Source organism: Elephantulus edwardii, unplaced genomic scaffold, assembly GCF_000299155.1.
Source record: "Elephantulus edwardii isolate Elephantulus edwardi_28Jun2011 unplaced genomic scaffold, EleEdw1.0 scaffold00041, whole genome shotgun sequence".
NCBI classification, from domain to species: domain Eukaryota; kingdom Metazoa; phylum Chordata; class Mammalia; order Macroscelidea; family Macroscelididae; genus Elephantulus; species Elephantulus edwardii.
Genome location: NW_006399791.1, coordinates 15,744,815 through 15,756,160, shown reverse-complemented (window position 1 = coordinate 15,756,160; position 11,346 = coordinate 15,744,815). Strand labels below are relative to the sequence as shown.

Here is an 11,346-nt window from a genome sequence, read left to right as displayed (position 1 = left end):
GGTGACTGGGGTAATAGGGATGGGTGTGTCAGAGGCGGTGTGGTTGGTGCAGGATAGAGAGCTGTTGTGCATAGGGTCGCTATGAGTCAGAAACGACCCGATGGCACATAACAACAACTCCCTCCTTGACAAGCACTTCATGGTATTCCAAATAGAATAGAAAATTAGATTTTTGTAAAGACCAATGGGTTTAATGTCATAGTATCCTCAACTTGCCCTCACACTGTGAGGCACACACACTCCTTCCCGAGGCAGGGATGTGTCTCCTGTCCTGGGCACAAAGGCTAAGACTTTCCTGTGACCCTCTGAGAGATGAGAATTTCCGTCTGGGTGGTGAGGACACTAGCCTGAGCTGGGTGAGTAGACTATCACTGCCCTAACCTAGTTTGGGGCGGGGGGGGAAACCCAATTTTTTCTTGTTTTTTAGAAGGCTTTGTTATTTGTTGTTCTGTTCTTGTTGTTGATTGTCATTGAGTTGAGAATGACTCACAACAACCTTATGAACAAAAGACCCGAAGTCTTTCTATAACTATCATCATTTCTCAAAGTTCATAGAGTTTCCAGAGGCATGTGGTTTAGGACGTGGATGCCACTCCTGTTTCCAAAGCTGTCTTAATCTGCGAGCTCCACCAAACACTGTCCACCATGGGTAACTGTTATGCCATTTGACACTCTAATGGCATAAAGTTCAGCATGACAGCAACCCCGGGTTACCTCAGTACAGCATATTCACAGAAGAGTGCTGTACCACTTAAAATAATGTTCCACCAAAATATAATAACAATTGATGTATAACTTCCAAATAGGTCGGAGAACAAGAGGGCTACAGTCAAGGAGTGACCAGGTGAAAGAAAGGTGAAGCATGTGCTCTGTCTGATTTTTTTTTCCCTACGGGTCATCTGGGCCTAAAAGGTAGGTTCTCTTGTGGCTCAGCCTGCCTCAGTCCAGAGACTCCACTTGGGTTTAGAGAAAAGTATACATTTGGTGTTTTGTCTTCTATGCATTGATCTCCACTAGGACTCTCATAGAAGGCTGAGAATTCTGAGCATCCTGGCTTCCAGAAACTTCTCAATCTCACCACTAGATAGAGTTCCAACACCAAATATCTGTTTATTATTTTTCTGAGAGCTCAGAGCAATCATCATAATCAACAATGAGAATCAGTTGCCATGGAGTCAGGTCCAACTTACGGTGGCCTGATGTGTGTGAGCAGAAACAGATTCTCTTGAAACTTGAATCTCCAAACTTTATGTTAGCACCTGAGTGCTTAATCATTTTCTTACTACTTGGGGGCTCTTAAACAATAGTGCTCTGCCCTCTCCATTCCAACCTTTCCCACTGAGTTGGAATTGGCCAACAGGTGACCCTTCTTTGGGTTTTCAGAGGCTGTCTTAAGAAAGGAAACTCGACTGCATAATTTGTGGTAGTGGGGGACTGCGTGCGCGCTATCCCCTGGTAAAAAAGAAAAAAAAAAGAAAGGCTATGTCCCCACTTCTAGTTTGCCTTTGCTAATTGGTCACGTGCCACATGTGTAAATTTGTTGGAACTGTATATAAAATCAGATAAATGGGATGGGAGCAATGGCTTCTGTGGATTTTGCCTACATGCTCCAGTTTTACTGTGTGTACCAACCCACTCTGAGCTGACAGCAACCCTTAAGACTTTCCGCCCAGTTATTGTGTCTTGAATAATTTTGAGTTGCAAGATCTTTCTCTCTTTAGTGTGGCTAAAGTACGTTTTCAACTGCATTTATTTTAAACTGAAAACATTCTATTTATTCTAATCTAAGGGACAACTTTTAAAAAGTGTATTCCTTTAAATTATTATCCCTTATATCAACCATATCATGCACTTGGAATATTTGTATAGGACTATGTGCAATGCTAAATACCCACAAATATCTACCCCACCAAGAGAATCCAGATGACTCAGGACCGTATGATAGTTAAAGCTTTTTCAGTTGCAAGAAACTTAAATCAGCTCTGGGGCTGTCCCAAACACTGGAGGTCCCTACGGAACCAAGGAAAGGCCATGGACGGTCCGGGAGCCATAACTGTGAGAACAGTAGGCCCTCTCTCCAGCCACCACTGGTAGGACACAGTGCTCTGAGCACCTTCATTCATGGTCCAGCCTCTTAGAAAAGATGGCCCGACTGTCTTCCCTGTCAGATGTCTCAGTACTTGGACAAATCCTTTGTCACTAAATTAATGGATAAGGAGTTGCACTGCCAACCCAAAGGCAGACAGTTCAATTCCACTAACTGCTCCATGAGAGAAAGATGGGCAGTCTCCTCCCTGTGGTTTACCGTCTCTGAAAACCTGCAGGAGGGTCACCTATAAGTCAGTTGTGACTCCACAGGAATGTGTTAGAATCACAAGGATCCCTGGTGGCACGGAGGATTCTATATTGGGCTGCTAACTAACTGGTAGATTTGATGGTTCAAATCTACCAGTCATTCCTCAGGAGAATAAAAAAAAGAATTATCTTCCTGTGAAGATTTACAGCCTCAGAAACCTGGTGGATGGCTGTAGTGAGTCCGAACTGACCGACTCAACACATAATAGAGACATGATTGCCAAGGCTATTATCGTGACCCAGTGTCTCTTTATCAGCCACCTTTCAGTTTTATTTTTCCAATGTCCCTCCCAGAACAGTCTCCAGAGGGTATTAGGACTGCCACTAGGGTCTGGGAAAAGCCAGTATCCCTTCACTTACTTATCATTCACAAGTTTTCCATGTTGGTGAATCTGATTTTCCATCGTAAAGTTGATTGTAGCACCGTACACATGCTCATTATAAAACACCTTCAGTTTCGACTTGTATTCTTCATCTTGAAAATACCGAATCATATCTGGAAACCAAACGGTCAGTCCATAGTAACTGAAATAGAGAAGACAGGGTGTGTGAACAAGAATATGCTTACATCTTTCCTTACCAGAATCTACATTCCTGAACTGACACAGCTCAGGCTCAATTTCAATAGGTTAATGATTATTAGAAAATCTAATAATATGATTTACCATATTAATAGATAGTTTTTGTTACATGCGGTTGAGTCAGAACTAACTCATCGCTGACCCTCCAGTGGGTTCTCAGAGGCTGTAATGGCACAGGAGGAGACTTGGCCTCTTTCTTTTATGGATCAGTGGGTGGATTCGAACCTCTTGCCTTTGAGTTGGCAGTACAACCTATTAAGCCACCAGGAGTCCCTATTAAAAGATGTAAACATCATAATGGGATCATTTTGGACTACTAACTGAAAGGTCAGTGGTTCGAATCCATCAGCTGCTCCACAAGGAAAAGCTGGGAAATCTCCCCTGAAACCAGTTTAGCCTCAGAAACACGATGGAGTGTTGCCACAAGTCAGAATCAAGTCAATGGCAAGGTGTTTTTTAAAAAATCAGTTGACTGGAGGAGAAAAATCACAACAACCTCCACGGGTTCTGGAATCTAAAATCAATAATCATTCCTGAATCTTAAAAAAAGTCAAATCTAGAATTGGTGGAGTCAGTTTTTAAAAAATTATATGTCTTAAGTTAAAAACCAGAATTTCACTTACTGGAGAAACAGAGGATGTATGCCCACTGATATCCATTATCACCACTGTTACTAACACTGTGTTGTAGGTCTTAGGCCTCTCGGCAAGAGAGAGAATGAGAAAATATAAGATTGGAAAAGATGTAAAACTTTCTCTATGTGTAGACGACATGATGTGATGGTTAATTTTATGTGTCATCTTGGTTAGGCTGTGGTGCCCACTTACCACTGGTCTAGAGGCTACGCTGAAATAGTTCAATGTGATCAAGTAAAATAGATCACTCTCCATAACGTGGGTGGAGCCTCCTCTAACCAGCCAAGGCTGTAAGAGGAAAACGAGAGGTTTCCTGAGGAAATGTGTGCCTCCAGACTATAAATAGGCACCAGCTGGAATTCCTCTCTCTCCCTTACCGCTTGACCTACATATGATTTCTGACACAAGACGGGCAGAATTCAGAGCCTGACACCTGACCTACAAAGTTTAGACCTGCCAGCCTCCATACTCATGTGGGCCAATTCCACAAAATAAATCTTTGTATAACACAACAACAACAACTTAGTTATCCTACTGATCTGTTCCTCTAAAGAGATCTAAAACACACAGTTTTGTATCTTGAATGTTCAAGACCACTAAATGAAAAAATAAATACCCTTAAACATAACACACACACACACACACACACACACACACACACACACACACACATACTCAATCCTACTCATAGGAACAATAACAATTTATAGGAAAACTCACTGGAGTCAGAATGAACCCACTGGGTTTCTAAGGCTTTGAATCACATGGGAGGAGATGGTTCATCTTTCTCCCATGGATTCAAACTGCCAAAGAGATGCGGCCTTTGGGTTAACAACTCTCTGTGACCTATACCTTCAGGGCTTGTAGTACTCATAGTAAGCTAAATGTAAATATAAAGTACACCATGCTATGATTCAGGCACAGTAGATTGTGAAACACCCAACAGTTTTACACAACTCTCCACTGGTGAGGCTATAGGCATTCTCATTCATTGCTAGAACAAGGGCAAACATTTTACAGTATCCTCTGCTATTACTGTTGTTAGGTGTTGTGGAATCGACTCATAGCAACTCTGTAAGAACCACAGATCTGAGCCCTGACATATCCTGTGCCATCCTCATCATTTTTATATAGTTGAGCCTATTGCTGTAGTCATTGTGTTGACCCATCTTGCTAAGGGTCTTCATCTCTTTCACAGACCCTCCACCTTTTCAAGCATGACATCCCTTTCCAAGAAATAGGTTCTCCATAACAACATGCTCAAGGTATGTGAGAAGATGCTTTGTCATCTTTGACCCTAAGGAACATTCCAGCTATTTGTTTATTCTTTTGGCAGTTCATGAGATACTCAACACTCTTCTCCAACACCACAGATCAAAGGCATCAGTTCTCTTTCAGTCATCCTTATCCATATGAGTAATACCCTATAGATGAGAATTTGTCAATACCTCAACAACTGCTTATTAATTTATCCCTATGACACTGTACTTCTAGAAGGCCAGTCCACTGATAAATCTGCCAACTACTAAATTAAGTGATCTACCAAAGTAACAAGTCAGTGCAGCATTATTCACAATAGCCAAAGTCTGGAAACTTATCTACAAGGTCTTGAATAAATACAGTACTCTACTATGTAATGCTACACTAATGTACTATAAACTGTAAACTGTAAGAGAAACATGAAATTAGAAACCCCTATTTACTGACATGTAGGTATCTCCAGAATATACTGGTAACTGTGAAAATTGGTACAACATGTTTCTTCAAATAAAAGAAAGAAGAAAATAAAACCCTATTTAATATATTTACAAAAAGAAACACTGAAACAATAAATAGGAAAATACTTAAATGATCATATATGGAAGGCCAAAGGGAATGAGTGGAAAGGGAAGGTATGAGTAGAAGACTTTTATCTAGTTTTAACACTTGAAATGCATTATTGTAAGTCTTCTACTCAGGCTGAAGGACTTAGGAAAAAGGTTTCCCTGTTGTTTAAAAAATAAGGTTGGGGGACTTGTGAGAAAAAATATGCTTTTCCTCTCTGGGACATTTTCCTGTTGAAATGCTGCCTGGAAGAGCACAGCCATCTTGCAATCATAGTAAGAATCAGTGTGAAGCTCAACTACCCCCTGGAATCTGAGCCTTCCTCGCCATAGGATTCTTGTTCTTGGTTATATAACCCCCTGGAGCAGGGCGTCTCTGTCTTGAAGCCCAAAGCTTCTTATCTGATACAAACAACTGCAGTTTGAAATGTATAAATGAGGCAATCAAAGCAGAGGGAAACTGAAGAACTTAAGTTAGATGGAACATACCTTAAAGCCATGGCGAACCAGACCACGGCCAGAATCAGGGTGTTCATTCTGTAGGGCCCCATCACACAGTACAGAGCATTATCCCAGACCTACAGATAGCAGAGGAAAACTGTTAAAGGGAGAAATGTTACTACTTGAAAAACTAATTTTTAGAATATTCTACTAAGTGGTCTGAGGATTCAAGGAGAGAATAGAAAGCCCTTTATCTCCCAGAGGCAGCAATTCTATTCAGACAACAATAAACGCCACTTCACTTCCAATTCCAACTGTCCAATAGCATTTTCCCAGAGAACACTGCAATATGAATGTGACCAAAAGCACATTAACTTGATGTTAACGAATCAACTTATCCTTAATGAATGCAACTTTACAAATCCTAACAGATTTCAAAGGATACAGCCACTCTCACTACCTTGAGTAGTGTATTCTCCTTGATCGTGGGCATGGATGATATTGCAAATGTTTAACCATCAGGCACAAGAAACATTTTGCAGTGACAGGTGTGCTGTAACAGTGTTCAGCAAGCAGCAGGCTAGCTCCCTGCTCATGGGAGCCCATCTCTGTAGAGAATGGCATTGCCCTTTATGAATAATCTTCTAAAAGATCACTAACAAATCTCTTGGTGACATTTCTATCACTCTTTTCTTTCTGTGCATTACTTAAAGAGAAACTGATGGGTGAAAAGATGTTTAGTGAGATCCAATGTCTTCTTGTTGTTGTTCTATTCCATTAGGTTGATTCCAACTCTTAGTGACCCTCTGTGACATTACACAAATGGCCTGTGAGGTCGGCTAGACTGTAGTCATTATGGGAACAGATTGCTAGGACTTTACTCCCACGGAGCTACTGATGCGGTTACAGTCAATCTTTTTGTTAATAGAAGATTGCTTAAAAATTGCACCACCAGGGTTCCTCTAGACATTTTAACAGCATCAAAAAAATCTAACTTGGCCAAGAAGAGCAACGAAAAGATATTAAAGTTCAGATATAGGAAATGACTGACTGAAAGCACATAGCAACTTTGAGGTAGTCTTGTACTTGACCCAAACATTACTTTTTAGGGTGGCTTCATCGCCATCACACTGGTAAGGTTTATATATATTCAGAATCTTCATTGTACATTCACTAGGTTATAGATTGTCACACAAGCAAATTCCTGCCCAAAATAAATGCTCAGTCTTACCTGTTTGAATGTGGTAGTGAATCTGACCAGCCAACGCTGGTACCAAGTTCCTGTTGAACTTTGGATCTCAATGAATTCATCCATTTGCTTGGGAGTTTTGATGTGTGACACCTGAAAAGCAAAGAAGAGCTACAGAATCTTAACCTCACCTTGTGTAAGGATTTTCTTGTCCCTCTTTGGTTTAATGTAACGGACTTTATGAATGTCTTTCAGGCAAGAGTGGTCCTTGATGTACCTCTAGTTCATTGATTCTTAATTAAAAGTTCACAACACATCTCTGAGGGAGCTTTCTCAGGTGGATATGTCCTGCTACAGACAAAATGAGTCAGAATAGTTCCGCAAAAACCATTTCTTCAGAAAACTTACCTTGTTGCTGCTGCTTGGTGCCAAGTTGATAATGACTCACAGCAACTCTGTAAACAACAGATCTGAACCTGGTCCTGTCCTGTGCCATCCTCATCATCTCTTACATGCAGGAGGTCACTGTTCAATCCATCTCATTAAAGGTTTTCTTCTCTTTTGCTGACCTTCCTCCTCTCCAAGCATGACATCTTTTCCCAAAAAATGGTCTCTCCCAACAAGTGTCTAAAGTATGAAAAACAGTTTCCCCATCGTCACCATGAAGGAGTTCCTTGGCTGCACTTTCTCCAAGGCATGCTTATTTGTTTTCTTGGTAGTCCATAAGATGTTTAGTTCTTCTCAAGCATCACAATTCAAAGGCCTCAAGTCTCCAGTTCTTTATTCACTGTCCAACTCTCAGATGCACAGGAAGTTATTGATAAGACCATGGCCTGAATCAGGCATACTTTAATTTTTAAACTGACAGAGTTGCTCTTTAGAACTTTGGGAAGGTCCTTGACAGCAGTTTTTTCCCAATGCAACATGTCTTTTGATTCCTTGACTGCTGGTACCAAGGGTGTTGATTGTAGATCCATGCAAGATGAAATCGTTGACAAAGCCAATCCTTTCTCCATCTATTGTGCTGTTTGCTCACTGGCCCAGTAGTGAGGATTTTTATGTTCTTGATGTTGAGGTGTAACATGGAGAACAACCACCTGGCTATATGTCTAAGTCCTTTCATTTTGTCTTAAAATTGGATGAGACTTGTTTCAAGTACAAACCTTAACTGGCTTAAAGGAGTTAAGTTGTATAGTCAGAGAATCCTTCTACAGCAAGTATTTCAAGTCCTCCTTATTTTCAGAATGCAAGATTGAATCATCTGCATCAGGCAGGTGATTGATGAGTTTTCCTCCAAACCTAATGCCACATTCTTCATTTGAGTGAAAATTTACAAACCATATTTTGTTTTTATTCAGTGATTACTAGGCATTTATAACACTAAAATTTATTTATATAATTAGTTAAATTATCTAATAAAACCCTTTTGTATATTGCCAGAACACTTGATCGTTCAAATGCGAAACCTATACTTGGACCAGGAGGCAGTTGTCAGAACAGAGCAAGGGAGGGAACACTGCATGGTTCAAAATTGGGAAGGGCGTACCCCAGGGATGCATCCTATCTCCATACCTTTTCAACCTATATGCAGAACAGATTATCTGGGAGGCTTTGCTCTATGAGGCTCAATGTCAAGAAGACAAAGATTCTCACCACTGGACCAATTGGCAGCATCAGGATGGATGGTAAAGAGATTGAGATTGTACACAGTTTTAGTTTGCTTGGCTCCACAGTCAACATTCTCAGCACCAGTAGCCAGGAAATTAAAAGGTGCATTGCCATGGGAAAGTCTGCTGTTAGGGACCTCTCCAGAGTACTGAAGAGTTTCCCTGGAGACTAAGGTGCGTTTGATACAGGCCATGGTCTTCGCAATCACTTGTTATGCATCAGAGAGTTGGACAATGACCAAGGAGGATAGAAGGAGAATTGATGCCTTTGAGCTGTGGTGCTGGAGAAGAGTATTGAGAATACCACGGACTGCTAGGAAAACAAACAGATTCATCCTGGAAAGGGTTAAACCGGGTGGCTCCTTGGAGGCAAGGATTCCGAGGCTCTGTCTAACATACTTTGGACATGTTGTGAGGAGAGACCGGTCCTTGGAGAATGACATCATGCTTGGGAGGGTGGAGGGACGGCGCAGGAGGGGAAGGCCCTCTATGAGGTGGATTGATTCCGTGACTGGGATAATTGGGATGGGAGTGTCAGAGACAGTGCGATTGACACAGGACAGAGCAGAGTTTAGGGCTGTGGTACATAGGGTCGCTATGAGTAGTAAGCGACTCCACGGCACATAACAACATTCACTTATCTATTGATTAATTCTTGTTTCCTTCTCCTTCCCTTCTCATAATGAGTCTTACATGATTTACAACCTTCATTTCAATTTATATATGATTTTCTCATAGTAGAGTTGACATCACCCTAAAAATTCACAAGACCTGTTAACATTGCGTGTATTCTAATTCATGACATCCCAGATGTTTCAGAGTAGAACTGCCCTCTGTTGGGTGTTCTGAGTTCTAAACTTACAGAACTCAATCACCAGGCCTTTCTTCTGAGGGATACCACTAGCTGGACTCAGGTTGCCAGCCTTAGCGTTAGCAAATAAGCACAAATGATTTTTTCCGCCAGGGAATTATAAAGTTCACAATTTCATCCTAATGCAATAGTAACACCATTGTCTAGGACCTATATAGCTAGCAGTAAGGGAAAGGCAATGCTACTTAAAAAATTACTTTAAAAACATAACTAAGTAACGAAGAGCAATATTCCCGAGTGGCAATCAGGAAAACAGGGAATGAGAACAAAGTTTCTCACCTCAGCACTGTTCCCCCCTTAAGAGCATTGGAAAAGGTTGATCTATCCCACACCAGCTGGTAGCACCATGAGCAATTACTGACTCACCAAGACAGCAATTCCCAAGTTAACTAGATGCCTAAAAGCAGCCATTGAATTATGTAACTAAGACTATACAACTTAACTCCTTTAAGCAAGTCAAGGTTTGTACTTGCTACGGGTTTTACCCAATTCTAAGACAAATGAAAAGACCTAGAAATACACCAACAATCACACACACCCCTCAAAGCCATTTCATGTTGTCCTTCAGCAAATAGGCCGTCTAAGGTCCAAAGTGAGTAATAGACATGCCTCCAACTCTTTCTTCAGCCAAAAGACTAAGAGTACGAGAGGAGTGTCTGGAAAATCACAGGGCAGAAGTAATCTCATCAATTATGTTTAGGACGATGGCTCTGTTTTTGTAAACCTCAGAACAGAGTGTCTTAGTTGCTGGGGCAGGTCAGACAACCTGGGAAAAGCACACGCTCTCTTCACTGAACTTGTACATAAATGATATGTTGTCCACGTCCCTGGGCAAGTAGCTTTTGTAGATGTTACTCAACTTGGTATCTTTTTAGCAAACTCAACAGAGAAAACAGCAGGAACTGAAGTAGACCATGTGAATGGACTTTAGATTATCAAATACTCTCTGTATAAGGACTACTATGATGCTGGTTGTTGTTAATTGTCATTGAATCCATTCCAACTCTTGGGTGGGAAGGTCAGCTATGGGATGATTCTGACTCAATGGCAAAAGAGCAAAAAGGTCAAAAGCAGCCACTCAGCAAGCAGGGCTTTGTACCACAGTACTTCTGGCTGGGTTCTAACTGTCCACCTTCAGAAAGTGAGTCTGATACAAACTGCTTGCACCACAGGGCCCACAACGAGCCTTAGAGGTCAGAGAGTAAAGCTGATGGTAGATCATCAAGTACCTTAAAATTCTCACACCAAAGCCTCAAAATCTCTACACAAATTATTTTTTTTTCCTTTTCTTGGCTCTAATTGGGAGTGGGGGAGAAATACCATTTTATTCCCTAGGAATTTGAGAGTGGGTGTGTTGACAGCTTTAGGCACAATTATTCTAATTTACAATTAACTAGAGTGCTTGTCTGTGTTTCAGTCTAAATTAAAATCTGGCCTGTTTTCACCACAGCTTGGCTGAGCTGAGCATCAGTTCTCAGGGGAACATTTCAACTCAGGGGACACCAGCCAGGCTGCTTGTCTAGCAGTGGACGTATGGAGTTGATAAAACCTAGAACTCAAAGGGAGAGTGGGAAGGAGAAATATGGGGGTTTTGACCTGAACCAAAGCTCGTCCAGGTAGTGTTACTAAGGGGACACTTAGGAGAGGAAACAAAGTCATTCCTGGTGTCAGCCTCAGTGCTGCTCTGGAGGGCAGTCAATATTTCCTAGTGCAATTCCACTCTTCCCTCCTCTCTTCTCCCCTCCTCACTCCTGTCTTCCCTTCCCCTCCCCTCCCCTCCCTTC

The 11,346-nt window shown here is 41.5% G+C and overlaps 1 protein-coding gene across 1 annotated transcript in view; it reads right to left on the bottom strand.

Moving 5' to 3' along the window:
• SV2B (synaptic vesicle glycoprotein 2B) overlaps positions 1–11,346 on the bottom strand; it is a 124,090-nt gene that overhangs the window by 33,330 nt on the left and 79,414 nt on the right. The window contains exons 6-8 of the mRNA XM_006885187.1: positions 7,067–7,177; positions 5,884–5,972; positions 2,716–2,880 (exon numbers count right to left, since the gene is read on the bottom strand). Of these exons, the coding sequence (XP_006885249.1) occupies positions 2,716–2,880; positions 5,884–5,972; positions 7,067–7,177 (365 nt within the window). The remainder of the gene's footprint in view (positions 1–2,715; positions 2,881–5,883; positions 5,973–7,066; positions 7,178–11,346) is intronic.